Source organism: Chelonoidis abingdonii, chromosome 6 (assembly GCF_003597395.2).
Source record: "Chelonoidis abingdonii isolate Lonesome George chromosome 6, CheloAbing_2.0, whole genome shotgun sequence".
NCBI lineage: Eukaryota > Metazoa > Chordata > Testudines > Testudinidae > Chelonoidis > Chelonoidis abingdonii.
The window spans coordinates 66810787-66829127 of NC_133774.1; the positions used below are offsets into that span (position 1 = coordinate 66810787).

Consider the following 18341-nt stretch of genomic DNA (forward strand, 5'->3'; position numbering starts at 1 on the left):
TATGAACTGGCCCTGGGCATTCTTCTCCAAGAGTGCCTGGCTGTAAACTGCTGTTGCACAGTCTTGGGGCTCCTGTGGGGCAATGCTTTTAAAATGTCAATAGACAGCATTTCAGTATTGCCTCTTATTTGATTTTTTCCCCTCCCCTGTTATGCAATGGTTAGGTTGGTTAAGTACTTAATATATTGCCAAAAAACAAGATGGGACAATCATCTGAAAGCTGTTCATTTCTTCAATTCATAACATTAAATTAGAAGATACAGTAGTTTACATCTTGGTTTTTTTAAGCGATTCTATCAAGTTAAAAATCATATTACAAATGCTCTGCTTGTACTTGTAAAGCACTGAACTTCAACAATGAACATGTTAAGAAAAAGCTGAAGCAGAGCTGTGTGCGCCTCGAAAGCTTCTTTCTCTCACCAACAGAAGTTGGTCCAATAAAAGATATTCCCTCACCCACCTTATCTCATTTTAAGGAAGTCATTTAACTTTCACCATTTTGTTTGTTTACTTGCAATTCCTTCAGATCTGTCAAAAAGCTTTTACTTTTTTTCCTTTGTGGTTTCTGGCGTGAACTAGAACGATGTTTGGGTTGCAGATGTGCCAGTGCTGTGTTTGAATCTGGGGTGAAGGGGGTTAGATTTTTTTTCCAGAATTTAATGGGAACTTTGGTACACCTAAGACATGACTCATTTATTTCGTTATATGATACCTGATACAATATACTGATGTCTGTGAGCAGAACTAGCCATTTGTTTGGCTGTTTTGTCTAAGCATATGAGCACTTTTAGTGGGACTGCTCTCCCCACATCGATTAGTTAGGGGGAGAAGGTTGAGTAGATGTTCAAGGGATGTGACACAGTGCATGGAGGAGAGGGATGGGGAAGATGCAAGAGCCTGTGCTTGGCAAGACTGGGACTTGACCCATCCTTCTCCTTGGGTTCTCTGTCTTCATATTGGCTGGGGGAACGGGCTGGCCTGTTGGCTCTCATGTGCTCTCTCCCTGCCTCCCTTAAACTCTCTCCCAGGATTTTCAAAAGCCTCTAACTTCTATTAGCTGCCCCACCTGTCCTATAGGAGCTGTGGCTTTAGGATTCTGTGGGTCTGACCAAATGCCTGTTTTTGGATCAGGAAGGATTTTTTTCCTTTTGGGCCAAATTGGCAGAGGTCTGGTAGGGTTTTTTACCTTTCTCACAGCGTCATGGAGGCACAGTTGGATTTAAAGCGGTAGGATGTGATATTTAGAAGTATGACTGGACAGGGAAAAGAAGGCACAATCCATTCCGTATAATTCCTTTTTGTCCTGTAGTAAGAAATTGACATTTAAAAACAACAAAAACACAATTGGCAGTATACAGCTCTTCTTTCTATTTCTTAAACACTCCAGCAGTGATGAGCCATCACATCCGAGTGAACACAAAAAACAAAAAATTATCCCATGATGAGACCATGAATAAATGATAGCACAATATTTTCATTATGCACGTAATGAACAATCTCAAAATGGTCTGTGTAATGAGAATAAAACTCACATTTATGTTTGTTCTTTATCAATTTGTCTTTCAGTTGACTTCAGGCCTCAAGCCAGCATGGACACTGTCCATCACATGTTACTCTTCGGATGTAATGTACCTTCTTCTACTGAGAATTACTGGTAAGAGTTACAGGCCCATATCGATTGTTTTACTTTAACATGTCGCTAATGCTGATTTATCTTCATGCACACATTTTATAAGATGCTCACAGATTTTAATTGAGGAAAAAAGAAGGGAAGGGAGAAGAAACGCATTCAGTTCTTGTTCCTTCCAAACCTTATTTTAGAATGGGGTTTTTTTTGTTAAACGTTAGATGCAAATATCAGACTTACATATTTGGATAGTAGCAATACTATGAAAGTGTCACATTCTGAGTGAATATTTTTGTCATTGTGAGGGTAGTGTGAACTTCACAGATTACATCAATGCTCTGTTCTTTTTGTGAAATGTAGAAGACACTAAAGGCTCAGGTAATGTTTGTGAAGTGAAACTAGAAATTAAAATGACAGCTCTTAAAAAAAGTATTGGGGAAATATAAGTGAAACATAATCTCTTAAACCTATTTTTAAATTGAAATACACATTTAATTAGATAACTAATGGATGTTTATGTTTGTGATCTATTTTACTAATGTATTGGCAAAGGCACTTGCATTGATTTTTAAAATGAATTCTCTATAATCAGAGTATAGTCTCTCTTCTTCCCCCCTCCCCCTTTTGGTCCCAGGAAGTTTGCAAGACTTACCCATCGGCAGCAGTAGCTTATGAAGAAGAACACAGTTAAAAAATTTTCCTACACCAGATTTTGAGTTGCCGCTTGTTGTACTGCTATTTGATGTGTTCAAGTTACTGAGAACTCCTTAATTTGAAGCACTGAAACTCAATACTGAGACATGGAGGCCAATATTTTTAAAAATGGAAACCTAAAGTTTAGGCTCCTAAGGCCATATTTAGGCAGCTAACTAAGTGGCCTAACTTTTAAAAATACTGAGCATCCAGAAGCTCCCTTTGAACTATACTAAATAGTTATTTGACTGTGGGAGTAAGAAGAGCAGGATTTGGCCCTTAATCTGGAAGGTTCCCCATGCTTGTAGTTTTATGGTGAGGATGTGAAAAATTGGTTTTGTTTATTTCAAAAATTTCATGTTAACCATAAACTTAAATCCAACTGTTGCTCCTCTAAACAAAAACTTCAAATAGAAATGAGATGATGTACAGTGGAGGAAGAAAAGGCTCCCCCTCCTGAAAGCAAAGAAATCCAGAGGAAATAAAATTCTTCCATTTAAAATTAATGGATGCAATTCTCTTACATATTGTCAAAATTTAGTTTTGATTTTACTTTGTTTTATTTTTTTGTTTTAAACAAAATGCCTGTTATGTCCTCACAGTGAACATACATGAATTATTTTATAATTATTTGCTGTATCTATTACATTTAGATTAAATGGTCATATACAAATGCTAACAAATTTCCTCAACCACAAGAAAAAAAATCTGATCCTTTTTCAAGCTATACTTGGAAAATGCCCGAGTAAATAGTACACGTTGCAAAGACTATGTGCTCTTAGGCTTAAGGGTTGAGGGGGTAAGCAAATTCCCAAGCTGAGAACATTTTCAGACAAATTGTTTTCTCTCACATTTATCAACTAGTTCTGTTGGTAACCATGATGAATGCTGCAATCTTGTCTTAAAATATAAAGCTATGCTTTTCTTTTATGCTAAGGTAAAGAGATTAATTTGAAAGTACGGCGTTTCCATTGATTCCTCGTCCCAGCCCCAGTAAACACTTTTCTTTGTCCTTGTTAACTGCCCCTTCTGTCATTTATTAAAATATATTTACAGATATTAAGTTTACATGAAAAAGATACACATCATGAAAGAGTTTCTAGGATGTTGCCTTTTCAAATTAGTTTGTGCCTGCCCATACTGCAGCCTTTTATGTCTTATTTAAAACAAGCAGATTGCATTAATAATGTATGTAGTTGTTTGATGTATATCCCTGGAAATCTCATATACTGTGGTGTGGTCCCTGTTTAGATTCGCTTTGTGCTAAGTTCAAAATAATAGATTGTGAGGAAGTGATTTTTCTATTTGGATTTGAACTATGGATATTATGATTGTACAAGAAAATCTCCTGTAGCACTTATTCAGTTAGTAGCATTTGTATACCTTTTCCTAAACTTTTGTCCACCAGAGAAAAATATGGTAGTGCCTGAGAACCTACCCAAAATAGTCTTCGGCCCCTCTCTCCCATCACAAGGTCTCCCCTGCCAACTGACAGTCCTGGCTCACCCCCAGTATCCACTTCCTCTGCTCCTGCTCTTGCACTGTGGAGTCTCTCTCTGGTGGAAATCCCATGGCCCAGCCAGCTTCCTCCAGTACAAATTTGTTCTCTCCTCTTTTAGTTCTGCCATCTTCTTAGCTAAACAACTCTACCACTCCAACTTAATTGAATCCCATATCCTCAATCCCAGCTGCCTTTTTGGCTACTTTGGCTGACACTCACTCCAAATTCTCCTCTCTTTCTGTCTCCACTTCATTTCTCTCCCCACACAGGAACTCACTGATTTTGTTTCAAAGAGAAAATTGACTTAATATGGCAGATCTTCCCCTACCCTTCAGCTTCCCTTCCCACATTTCTGTGCCTGAGATAGGGGAGAAGGAGGAGAGATTTTCATCTGCTCTCCTCCTGTAATCCCTTTGCTTGGCCCAGTAATCCCATTCCATCCCCTGGTCTCCCTTGTGCCTGCTCTTATTCCCCTACCCCCTACTCTTCTCCTTAACCTCTCCCTCTCCTGTGCCTCTTTTTCCTCACAATACAAACATGTTTTAGTTTCTCCAATCTTAAAACAAAACAAATCACCTTTGACCCCACTAGCCTCTTTAGCTACCACCCTGTCTACCTTTCAACTCTAAGATCATTGAACGCACTGTTTACAATTGATGTCTGGAGTCCCTCTCCTCCATTTCCACCCTAGACCCTCTCCAATCCAACTTCTGCTCCTTGTACTCCACCGAAGCACCCTCACCAAAGTCTCTAATGACCTCTTTGTGGCTAAAGCTCAGAACCGATATCCTCATCCTGTTTGACCTGTTAGCAACCTTGGACACCACCAACCATGCTCCTCTTGAACCTCTTGTCCTTCATTGGCTTGCGTGACTGTCCTTTCCTGGTTCTTCTCTTACTCGCTAATAATTCTTTCTGTGTGTCCTACAGAAGACCCTCCCCATCTCACTTCCAGCTTCCTGTGGTGAGCGCACAGGGCTCTTTCCTTAGTCCCTTTCTTCTGCCTCTGCATCCTCTCTCTGGGTAATCTCACCAGAAAACACAAATTCACCTACCATCTCTATGATGATGACTCAAAAATCTACCTCTCTGCTCCAGAACTGTCTCCTTCTATCCAAACTAAAATCTCAGGTTGTATTTCTGACATCTCATGGATTTCTAGCCATCCATTCAAGATCAATATGGCTAAAACAGAGCTCTTAATCTTTCTCTCTGCTACCTCCTTTCTTGATCACTATGGACAACTCTGTACTGCCTGATACTCAGGCCCATAACTTGGATGTCCTCATCTATTTGGACCTCTGTCAAAGTCCTCACATCCAGGCTATGTCTAAATCTTGACAATTCTTTCTGTGTAACATTTCTAAGAAACAGTCTTTCCTATCCATCCCACAGCTTAAACTTCCATTCAGGTCTTTTATGTCACATATTGATTACTGCAACATCCTTCTCTCTGGCCTTGACAAATACGGTCTTGTATCTGTTTCATATCCATCCAGAATGTTGCAGCAAGGATCGCTTTCTTGGCCCATCACTTTGACCACGTCATCCCTTTTTTTGCCTCCCTCAGCTGATTTGCCCTTCTGTATCAAAACAAATCTAAGCTACTTGTCTTTACTTTCAAAGTCCCTTTTGGCCTATCCCAACCCTACCGATTATCTTTCATTCAGTATCAAGGTGTCAACTCCAATTGGCCCATGATGCCAGCCTCTGTTACCACTTATTAAATTTTATGTTTTCTCCCATGCTGCTCCTCACTCTTCAAAAGAACTTTCTGTAAAACTAATGTATTATCTTCCTTCAAATCCCTCTTTAAAACCATCATTTTCCGTGATACCTACAGAAAACTTGACAACAGTTAGGCAGCTGGTGTGCTGAGGTCCACTGCTTACCACGTTAACCAGTATAGTCTATTTTTTTTATTCCGCTGTCATTCAGGCCGTATTTATCTATGGTTTCATCTTACACGTAGATTGTAAGCTTGTTGGGACAGGGACCATATTTTAGTTCTGTGTCGGAACAGCTCTTAGCTTGATAGGAACCTGATCCATGACTGGGGCACCTAGCTGCTGTGGTAATACTATTACAAACCACAATACTTTTCTCACCAACTCCTCTGGATAACTAAGGAACATGAGTGGTGATGGGCTCCGGAGCAGTATCGTACACTGCTCAGCCAAATAGTTTGGGATGTGAAGAAGGTTTCGGAAGAATGAAATGATGGGAAAAGAACCTAATCAGAAATTATAATTATAATATGTAAGAAGATTATCTTAACAACAATCATCTTGCAATATCAAAAGTAGAAGATGATATACCTGTGTCTTTTCTCTGCTTCACGACATCCTGAACATACAAATCGGAGCATAGTCTACTCCACAAGGATTCATAGACTTTAATGCCAGAGAGGACCATTAGGATCACCTGTCAAGTCTGACCGCCTTCATAAAACAGGGCATAGAATTTTACCCAGTAATTGCTGCATCACACCTGTTTGAGCTAGAGCATGTGTTTTTAGAAAGGTACAATTACAGTAGATTCAACTCTTCCAATCTGAGATTATTCTGTTGTCTGTGACAGACACAGATAGTCAAAACAAATGAAGTTTATTCTCTTGATTTATTGTAATATTTTTCTAAACTGGTAAGCGGTAGAAATCCCAGAAATAACAGCATCAGCAGCCCCAATAACGATTGGAAGGACAATGATATATGTTAGGTTATTACTGCTTGACAAAAATAGACCTATTTACATTATAAGTTGCTATTTCTGGGTGCAATCTGGCCATCCTTGAGTGCAACATACTGGAATAAAGCTGATTAGTTAATGTTACCTATAGGATTGTGTGAATTCAGATAATTGTTTCTGTCTATTGTCAGGTCTTTTTTAAAGGTGCTTTTGGGGGAGCATGCTCAAATATAAATAGTCCAAACAGAAATGTATAACAATATAAATAATCAAAACAGAAATATATAAAAATTCTGGGTTTCAGATTTGCGTATATGATTGTCGCCACCAGTGGAAATTGGATAGCATTACAGGACACTTCATATAAACATTAGCAAGTTACTTTATCCTTGTAGAGAAAATGAAAGTTCCCACTATTGAATTGTTTGAAACAAGTGCATCTAATATATCTGGGGAAAAATCAGTTGGATATAATAAAGAGAAAAATCTGAGAATTTCCCAAAAAAACTGTGCAAGTATTCATTGGATTTAACAAAAATTTATGGCATTCGTGTTGGAATTTCATATTTGTTTTCTCTGGTTTGCTTAATAGTATGCTTATGTTTATATTTTAATATCCAGATACTATTGCAATTCACAGATAGTCATTCAGAAATCTTTAAACAGTAGGATTATTAAATAGATAATCCTTTTCAGCTGCCTTCTCGACCTTTATCAGCCTGTGTATTCCAGTGATTGTCCCCTATGCAGAGCTGGAAGAAGTAATCCACAGTTGAGAATGAGTAGATAAAATCTTAAGACCTACTTATCAAAATAAAAGATGGCTGCTTCTGTTTAAAAAAAATTGAAAGAGCAAGATGTTGAGAAGACTTCCAATTTTGTAAACTTGGTAAGATTTGAAAGCTAGCCGTTTGAACTTTACAGTGCTACAACATTTTGTAAAGATTAGATTTTTGCTCCAGTTCTCTCTTTGGATGTTTCCTGGATAACCTTTGAACTTAAATGTACTTTAACAAAATACAAGAAGAGGCTGCTTAACATGCTATCTCTCTGTGTTAGGATAATTCAGAGTGACAGTCTGGCACTATTCAGTGACTGGCCCAGTTGAAGGCACTTACGCTATAGAATGGTTCCGTTATGAGTTGGAGGTTAAGAGGTTGTCAAAGAGGATATCAAAGGTTCAGGAACTCAAGACAATTAAAGTTGCAGACATTCATTCTCATCAGTATGGTATGAATATTAATAAGTCAAAAGGGGACTTTGAAACACATTTTAAATTTTGATTGGGACATTAAAATTTGAAAAGGGCAGTCTAAATGAGAATCCTATTAGGACTAATCTGAAATAATAACCTAGCTGCTAGGAATGAGAGCACTGGAAAGCAGCTTTGCTGTAAATTGCTGAAAATAACACAGTTCATTGCTGCTCGGTCCTGAATTCCATCGTGTTTTTGTCTTTTCCTGTTTTGTAACAATTTATTTTTTGATTTTCAATTTTCCATTATTAATTCACACTGTATAAGTTCATATCAGATCAGACATAGCATATGCTCGGATAAGACTGTTCACTATCGTATCATTTGTATAGTTTCAGTTTTGTTCCATTTATAGAACCAAGCCCATATGCAGTCTGCACCAAAAGTTTAAAATACATACATGTATCTGCATGCTTTAGAAGATCAGAAAACCTGGAGTTCTTGAAATACAAATCTTGCTTTTCTGTCAGTGTGTTCAACACTCTATTTGCTTTTTCTCAGCTATTACTATTTTTTTCTTCTTTTTAAGAAAACAGTCTCTGGTCATTTTCTAGCTGCTTGCATAGCTGGCAACAGTTCTTGCAGGTTTGTTCCCAAAGTCATGGTCTGTATATTTTATTCATGGTCTACATATTTTATTTTCTTCCATTATTAGGAAGTCAACTAATGTGTGGTTGCGCATGTGCACCAAAACAAATTCAGTGGCCAAAAAACTATATTAATGCAGTGTTAAGGTTGTTTGGTGGAATGTCATTCCCTGGCAAAACATTCAATTGACCAAAACATGTAATTTATGAAAACCAGGAAATGCAGAGTTAAGGTTGCCCATGTTTTAGACCCCAGATTTGGATCACTAATGTGCCCCAGAAGGCTTACCCAATTTCATAGAAATCTGAGTAACCATTTGGATTTTAGAGCGCTTACAAGAGTCAAGTTTAAAGCATGTAAAATGGCAGGAATGGAAAACTCCTAGACATTTTTTCTGTATTGGCACATGTGCAGTGTAAAATATGTACATTTTCTTAAATACAGTTCTCAGTTTGGGTCCCTCAAAATTTAATTGATGTCATGCCTATCTTGGGTAAAACTCAACAGATTGAGGTCATTTCAACCCATATCACATCTATAGTTTGATATAAAGCTCTAGGAAGAAAAAAGTTACCTAGACATTTCCTTAAATGGCTGTTTGGGGGAAGCTTGTGTCTCCACACCCCCTGGCTTACCAGACTCCAAATTTGGGTCATTAACCCTACCCTGCACCCTCTCGAGGCACACCAAATTTTAAAGAAGTCTAAGCATGTTGATTTTTGGGGACTTAGAAAGGCCCACCATTAAACATATATAATAATGGAACCTTAATTATCGTAGTACTCCAATGCCACTATAATGATAGAAGCTTATCTACATATTGATATGTAGGACTTATGAAAATATAGGGTACAAAGAACTGAAAGAATTCATTTATTTCAACAAGAAATGTGTAGTCAATAATCTGAGTAATCAAGTTACTGAGGGCTTGTCTACGTGGCATTGGCAAAGCACACTAGAGGGATGTGACTTGTAAAGTGTTCTAGCAGCCCTGTGTAGACTTGTAGGACTATTTTAATGCAAACTAGGTACCTTTTAGAACATGACACCAGGATCTATGCATAACAGCTACAGAACTTTACAGATCACATCTGTCTGGCACACATTGCTGAGCTATATAGATAAGCACTTATTTTAATGATGCATTCAAGTGGTTTTTTTGTGACAAAATAGCATTTAATCAACTCTCCAGTTGTCCTAACGCTCAGTTGCACAAAAATCTCCACTGACATTGGTTTTGTTGTCAAAAAAATCTTACATCTGCATGAAAGATTTGGGTAACTCTTTTTCAACTTCCGTATAATGAAAAGAGCATGTTCTTTGTTGATTATCTATCACAAACACGGATTTCTGAATGTTTGAAAACTGAAGAGCTCTAGATGGGTGGTCTGTCCATGCAATAAATAATAGTGTTCCAGGGCATAAATGCCTGACCTCACTTAAAGGGGATGTGACTAGTCAGATTTCCTGAATTTTCTCCAAGATGGGTACAATATGCTGTTAACCTGATGTGTCTGGTTGCAAGCCAGTTGCATAATTTTTTTCAAATGGTAGTCAGAAAAAGTATTTCTATAATTGTTAGGACAGAAATTAAGTGTTTTATATCGTTGTACTTAAAAAAGAAATTCAGTGCTTTCACTTAGGCACTAATTTTACAAAGCTTTCTGGTTTTTGAAGAAGTGATGATGGGTTACAAAAATATTTTGGGGTGTTTTTGATACAATTCAGAGAAACTTTTTTCCCAGCAAGAATCTAATTCTAACTTCTAGAGGGAGTACGGAATAAGCTCTTTGTAGGACTTTTAGCCCCAAAAGACAATTAAAAGCTATTCCAGCAAAGGGAAGCAGTGTTCAATCCAGTTAATTCCCTGGCCCTAAAGAGTGATTTCTTTAGGTGTCAAGAAAAGATCTCCGGCCAGGAATATAATACCGAAGCGTAAGAGAGAAAGAGAGATCACAAAATTGTCTTGTGGTTTGAGCATTGGCCTGCTAAACCCAGGGTTGAGAGTTCACTCCTTGAGGGGGACATTTAGGGATTTGGAGATTGGTCCTGCTTTGAGCAGGGGGTTGGACTAGATGATCTCTTGAGGTCCCTTCCAACCCTAATGATTCTATGATTTCTATATTTGATTTGTAAAAAGCTAAGGATTATACCCAATTCTAGAAGAGATTGCAGATTACCTGCCCTCTAAATGGCAAAAATGCATTGTAAGCTTAGCTTTGTAGGACCTACAGCTTTCTGGTAGGATCTGAAGTAACTTAATATCAGAAAATTGATAGGAAAGACCAAAAAAGGAGAAAATCTAACACTATTTTGGAGAGGAATAGACTTTTTAAAGCTAAATTGAGAATTTTAACAGAGGGATAATATTGTTAAGATTATAGAGAGTCTGAACAATTTACATATTATTTTTAATGAAGATCTTTACAGTGTAGAAGCCTCATTATCATCTTGACTGGATTATGATTGTAAAATTACAATGAAGCTACTTATGTAGGCAGGTGCTGCTTCTGGATATTCAGGTAGCAGTGTTTGACAGACTGGTGTTTTATCATTTATATATGTATAGTAAAGAAAGTTGTATCTTACTATTTTGGGTGTGGACCTTGCTTTGGTTATTGCTGTTTTGTTTGGATCAGTTAGTATTCTCAGTATGGGCTACAGGTACAAATCCTCTAGTTAGTGTTAAAATTGGTCCCGTTTTGTGATCTGTCACTTGACAAGAACGTTACACCTCTCCTTGTGATTATTATGATTTAATTTTTTGCACACTCAAGAAATGTGCTAGAAATCTCTCACAAATGAGTAAAATACTGCCACTGTCCTAGAGAACATAATCCTGACACGATGAAGTGAGGGTTATAAATAGATACGTTGAGGGGAAAGGTAGTAAGATCATGCTGTTCTTTGATTGCATTGCTATTTTTCATATCTATTGCTTTCTACCCAACCCATGTTGTAGGCAAACTTTTCTCTGCAACCTGCACTTATTGCTAGTGGATTTCTGGGGTAAACTCTGATTTGTTGTCTTTCTACGTGGCACATCATGGCTTCTGTTCCCATGTGGTACTTTGTTTGCTGCAGTCATTTGAGGCACTTGAGCTAACAGCCTCTTGGTGTAATCAAATGAAAGGAAGTGCTTTCTTAGTAAGGATTCATGGGCTATGGAACTCACATCTCACCTTGGTTTGTCAGATGGACAGTTTGGTGACCATCAAAACATGCTGTAAGGCTCTCCTGTTCCTCAGTCTCTTCCTGTAGGAGAGGAAAGGAGGTTGTGATGTATGCTGCGAAGGTGGCTGTACTGATAGCCAGGAAATTTTTCTTTGTTGGAGCACTGTATTTGAGATTCATTACACATATTTGATAAAATTAGCATTTCAATGTACATAGTCCACCTGGAGAGTGAGAGAGCTGCAAATGGCAAAATAAACATATAATAAATTATATATTCTTTTCTCTGTGGTTTTAGGGACTGTGATGAAGGAATATGCACAGACAAGTCCAACATTTTATATGCCTGGGCAAGAAATGCTCCTCCCACCAGACTACCCAAAGGTATGGTGCCTTTCATTTTATGGAGTTCCCTCTTTGGGCAGGGGGAATAGGGGAGGAGAAGGAAGAGTAGCTCCCTGCCTCCCCCTGCAATCTCTCTTTCCGTCTTTCATTTAATGGTTTCAGTTGGCTAAAAGTGTACATACTTCAATTTAATTAATTGTGGTAATGAATATTACTTACTTTATAAGAACTGATGAACATATGTGATTTTCTTATTCCATGTAACATTATGGATTATAAATCAGGACTAAAGGAGAATAATATAATAATTAGCTCTTGCACAACACTTTTCATGCATAGGTCTCTGAGTGCTTTTCAGTGAAGTAAAAGTTTCATTATCTCCATTTCACAGATAGGGAAACTGGGGTGAGAGAAAGTGACTTGCACAGTGGCCCAGAGCAAGTCAGTGGTGGAGCTGGGGATAGAACCTGACTTCTAGTTCAGTGCCCTCTCCACTAGAATGCATGGCATCCCACTACAATTAGGGGGGAGGGGAAGGGTGGGCAGTTCGTTTTTTTTTGTTTTTAAGAAAAAAGAGAAAGCATAAATACAGAGTTAGAGACCCTTCAACCCTTAAGTGTGAGTTGTGAGATTTTATATAGGCATATCTAGTGGCAGGATAGGTCTACCAGAAGTAGCCTGGCCTCCACTTGCATCTTTTGCCTTCCTCTGGAAGCAACACTTGTATAAGGTGGAAATTATGAACTCATTCTTTTCATGTCTCCAGATTGTTTTATTTATTGTCCATCCCCTTTGCCTTACTAGACGCCTTGGAGGAATTGGAAAGTCCTCTGTATTCTTCCTTACTGTTCTGTGTGTGCTGGTTTGGGCAGATGGTAGGAGGAGGACTGTTAGGAATGTATGCATGCTGTCACTGAGGTCTGTACAAGCACCACCTCTGAACTGGGTACTTTTCAGTTATCTTATAATTGCAAAATTTTAAATCTTTATCGTTTAAATAAGCTGTGGGCTGGGGAGTTACTGGAGAGTTTTTTGTGTGCATGCTCAAGAATTTAGCTTATTTTTAATAAGATGATTGAAATGTGTAAAGTTTTAAGATTCATATAAGCATCCTAACTTCTGTGTGCCTAACCAAACCTGTTGAGGTCCCCACAAAACCCTGCGATTCCCTGTCCCCAACCCCACCTCCCTTAATGGGTGCCCTGGACTTGCAATTCTGGCACATTGCCTGGCATATGTAGGTAATGGATGGATGGGCTTTCCCTCACCAGCTTCTTCAGGATGATTTTCCCTTTTTCTCTTTCTAGGAGCTGGGACCTCTGGGGCTTCTCTCTTCCCTTATTGTATCTCTTCCGGAAGGCCTCTGGTCTTCTCTACCTTTCTTCTGGGGGTGGGGAAGATTCTGGGATTCCTCCATCTTGTTTCCCCTTCTCCTGATTCCTGCCAAAGTGCTTGCCAGCTGTTCCTATTGCTGCTGAGTGCTAAGATGAGAATCTAGGCAGAAGTATAGAAAAGGAATGGACAGACAGTGTTTTGCTCTGTGGCTATTATCCTTCTGTGCCAATCTCAGAGGTCCAACAGAGGGGACAGAGCAGGGAAAAGGGGAAGGGATGCACAGGCAGCCACAGACCTCCTTGCTTCTCACCACAGCTATAAGAGGCCAATCTTATTTTCTAGAACTCAACTAGCATCGTAGGACTGGGAACTTTCCAAGACAGGTATCTGAAAACTCAAGGCAATCACAGCTGTAATGAGATGATTGATAGGCATGCCTTTGTGACAAATGCATGGTGGTGGTCTTTTCTCTTTGATTTGCCTTTCCCATGTTTTGGGTGCACTACTACACACATTGAAAATCAGAGATGTCAAAAAAACTTATGAAATGTAAAGAAAAGAGATCATCACAGCAACAACAAAATCCCACAAGCAATCTATAATATATGGAGATATACCTATCTCATAGAACTGGAAGGGACCCCGAAAGATCATTGAGTCCAGCTCCCTGCCTCCACTAGCAGGACCAAGTCCTGATTTTGCCCCAGATCCCTAAGTGGCCCCTTTAAGGATTGAACTCACAACCCTGGGTTTAGCAGGCCAATGCTCAAATGACTGAGCTATCCCTGCACCTCATATCCCTCCCTATATCGCTTCTGCCATAACCTCTCTTACGGATTCAATCACATTTTCCCTCCAATTGTGCAATCCCTTCTCCTCTGTGCCCCTTATCTCTGAGGAAAAGCTTAGGAGAATAGATGCATTTTTAATGTTGTGTAAGGACCATCAATAATCCTCTCTGGATTAAGTGGAGATGGCTGAGGAAGATTTTGATAAACTTTCACAACTTAAAAAGAATTTAACTTGGGAAAAGAAAAAATTGGAAGCAGAGTTTGGTGGTTGACAAAAGTTGTGCAAGGAGTTGGGAGCCTTTAAAATGCCAGTTCTATCCTCTTACAAGACACACCACTACATATGTAGATAATGGATCCTGTTTGTAATTCAAAGTGCATTTCAAACAAACTCCAAAAAGAGAGAAAAACGATCTGATTAGAGGTTGTATAGAGGCTTCCATCTAAATATATTTGTCTTTCAATTTTGTCGTGTATTTTGAGTCTGGGAACTTACAGATCTATAAGGGCTTTCCGTACACAATTTGTTTCACAGCTTGATGTTCTGAAACAATTGGAGAGTGCACATATGCCTTCATTTTTATCTGACATTGTCCCTTGGATGAATCCCATCAGATTTTCAGTGGGCCATTCTCAGTGTAATACTCCGTTGCATTATTCCAGGACAGCCTCTGGAGTGTACTGGAAATATATTTACAATCTATGGAAGGTATAGCTTTAGTCTGAGGATATCTTTATTTTATTGCAGTCCCTTTAAACGGAGTCACTTTTCCTCTTTATCCTCTAGTTCCATTTCCCATTGCCACAAACAGTGTAGAATACCACAGACTACCTTTTCTAAACATTTCCTTGTACAGGTCTGTCGCATCTTACGTGCATTTAACATGCGCAATTTCAGCTTTATGCGGTTGGCAAAAATAAAAAAGAGCAAAAAAATAGCAATTTTAATACTGTACCTGTAGTGTGGGAGATTCCACACGCCATTACACTCAATGTAATTACTGACTGTGGAATGTAAGCCCAGCGTAAGATGCGACAGATCTGTATATTAACCAGCAGGGACATTAATTGAACTCTGAGCATATTCACTTGTAGCTACAGTTCACCAAAGCTGTACAATCCAAGGAGCCAAGGTGCTAAAGTACATGCCAAACCCCAGCTGGCAATTTGTTGCTGTCTCTAAACTACTCAGAACTGCAGATGTTTAAATGAGTTACCAGTCTTCCTTTCTTTCCTTATTGATACTATGATTGAGCATAGAGATTCTGCAATCCTCTTCACAGAGAAGCTTTGCCACTGGTACTTGTTAATATAGTGGGATTCACAGGCTGAATAGGCAGAGATTGCTTTCTCTGCTTCTGAACAAGTATTTTCATTGTTGTGCAGGTGTGGAAAGATCCTTATCAATGATGCTGGTGCTCTGTAATTTATGTTCATTCTTTCAAGTTCCTCTGTAATATCTATTGATAATTTGTCACCCCATTGTTATTTTACTTGGAAACCTGCACATTCTGACAACTTTCATGAAAATAACAATTTTTGAAGTGTTGAACATTTTGAGGTGGAAAATTAAGTTTGTGTATTTCTAATCTTAGTGTTTTTTGCATAAATTCATAGCAATTTACATCTTGTTCCACTTAAATTAACTGTTAAAATGGGAAATGAAAATAAGCATTCATTATATTAGGATCCTTTGTGGCTAATAAAGAACATGAGCATCATCTTGTTTTATAATCCTACCTAATATGCATTGGAATGAAGGAATTATTTGCCTAAATCAGTCATCATTCTTCATTGATCGCTATGACTCAGACTGAGTATCAGAAGTTTATATTCAGTGCCACTTGAGCAATATTTTATTTATGTATTTATTTTGTATTTTCTTTGACCAGTAGTTTTTTCACTGACATCTCAAAATGAAACTTCCCTCCTCCTCCACTGCCAGTCTAAATATTCAGTCTTGGACTTTTTGACAGTATTGCCAGTGACAAACTATTTAAATATACCTTATTTATTGTTTCCATAACCCTAACTCATCTTCTTTATTTTAAGGTGTTGGATTCAAAGTTGGAGGAGAAACAGGTAGCAAATATTTTGTGCTCCAAGTACATTATGGGGATGTCAGTGCATTCAGAGGTATGTGTTTTAGAAATTGTCATCTGTAAATATGATTTAAAATATTCCTTTCTGAAAAATTTTACATTGCATGCACACAAAAAAAGCGTTTTGTTTCCTACTGAAATAATTTCCATTGACGCTGCCACTAGTGGGGGTAGAAGCACCTAAAAAGTAACTTAAAAGTTAACTTAAAAATATAAGTTTGACTTAAACTTTTTTAAAGATATATGGAAAGGAGATAGACAAGGTTATATTTTAGTAAAATTCAAAGAAAGCAACAAAAGGCAACTATGCTCATTTTCACATTGGCTCTGTAAGCAAAGGCAGACTCCTTCTCAGAACAACTTAACATCATCTTATTCATCTGATAAAGTTATTTCACATCTTTCTTTCAAGTTTATATTTTAGTGTAAAATACTTTAAAATAGAATAGCATATCAGAATAGATTTTGTATTCATAAATCATGATTTTTCAATTATATTAATGAATGCTATATATCAGTGCAAACCTATATCTGGTTTGAATCTTGGTTAAGTTGAGAGAGACATTAATCAATCAATCAGCATTCAAAGAAGCATGAAAATAACATGAGTATTTTGAGAGTAAGAAAATATAAACATTGCTCTTTGATTTGTTTTTGTTAATGCATGTGGATAGACTCTACAGCCAGAATATAAGTATTTTTGCTCTGGTACATCTATCCAATAGAACATCTAAAATATACACCAGTACTACCAGCATCTGTGAAAGACTGGGAGGACCATAAATTTATATTCATTACACGTTTTTTGTGAATTTCTATAACATGAGGGGCAAATGCCCACCTTGTAAGCCTCATGTTTTCTGTGCATTTTTCTGAATTATGAGTTTTATTCTCTAGTCACCAATCAAAAATCCAGATGGTGGCTTACCTGTTTACCGTAACCTGTTTACTGCATTTGATACACTTTCATCTAAACACCACAAAAATCCAGTTTATGTGAGGCATGAGTACAATCAGCTATTCAAATATTAATCCTTTTCAAAACTGAGGCTCTTCTAAATTAGGTGGTACACCAGTGATCAAATACAGTAACAAATACAGTAAAAAGTAATTTGTTAGTAAAAGCTTTGAGGCAGGATCATTGACTTTTGTTTGTCTGTTTTTGTAAAGTGCTGTTTATGTTTACTTTAGAAATCCTTAAAGCATTCAGCTTTGCTAAATTAGATCAACAGGCATTTTAAAAGATTTGTCAATTCTATATGTTGTTTCAAAAACTTAAACTGTATGCCTTAGGAAATGATTCCCATTTTTAAATGGTAAATCAAATCTGTTCTATTTGGCGTAGAATTACACCAGTATTAAAATATATTTCTTGCTAATATTTTGTCAGCATAGTTTTATTCCCTGTCCTTAAATTAACAACGACTTCACAAAATGTTCAGTACTGGGTCATGAGGTAAAAAGCAGACTGACTTGAACCTGCCAAGAACTATACCAATCTCAGAAACAGATTGAAGTGTTGTCTTCTTGCTTTACAGTGGAATACTTACACAAAAAACACAAAATATTTCAGTATATTTCTGGTGACAAGGATATGATATGCTTGACATTTAATAGAAAATCTGTAACCAAAGTTATAAAAAAAAATTAGTTTTGTTTATTTCATTTCTGTAAATATCTTTTGATATCTCAAATTAATCATCTCAAGCATAGCTAATATATTGTTAACTGGTATCAGTGAGCATTTGGATTTCATTATTATAAATCCCTTACTAATGTGTTATGTGGAGAAGATGAAATATATGTAGTAGCAGAGTTAACTAATGCAGAACTTCAAAAAAACAAACAAAAACACAACATAAAGTGACGTATTCTGACATTTTCCAGGTATGTGCATTTATTTTTCCACACTTGAGGACTGTTTGCAATACAGGATTGGTGCATTAGCCATATGGCCTTTTGTTATCCTTGAACAGACCAAACTGTACATCATTTTGCTGTTGGATTTTGGCCATGATGTATTACAATGTGGATTTTAAACTTGGGTATGAAGATCCCTGATGACTTAGAGTGGGAAATACAAATATTTGTAGGCCCTAAAGAAAAAAAAAAAAACGGAAATAGGGGAATTGTGTAATTTCATACAGTGGCATAAAGGAGCATAACTAGTTGTTTGAGATTAAAAAAAAGAAGTTTATGTAACAAGAATGGGAGGAGTGGAATTCAGATAGCAAAATACATC

At 37.5% G+C, this 18341-nt stretch overlaps 1 protein-coding gene across 9 annotated transcripts in view; it reads left to right on the forward strand.

Annotated features, from left to right (window-relative positions):
- The window catches only part of PAM (peptidylglycine alpha-amidating monooxygenase), a 241314-nt gene that overhangs the window by 116050 nt on the left and 106923 nt on the right, over positions 1–18341 (forward strand). For all 9 annotated transcript variants that reach the window (XM_075067127.1, XM_075067131.1, XM_075067132.1 and 6 more), the window contains 3 exons: positions 1567–1654; positions 11825–11910; positions 16050–16133. In XM_075067127.1, the coding sequence (XP_074923228.1) occupies positions 1567–1654; positions 11825–11910; positions 16050–16133 (258 nt within the window). The remainder of the gene's footprint in view (positions 1–1566; positions 1655–11824; positions 11911–16049; positions 16134–18341) is intronic.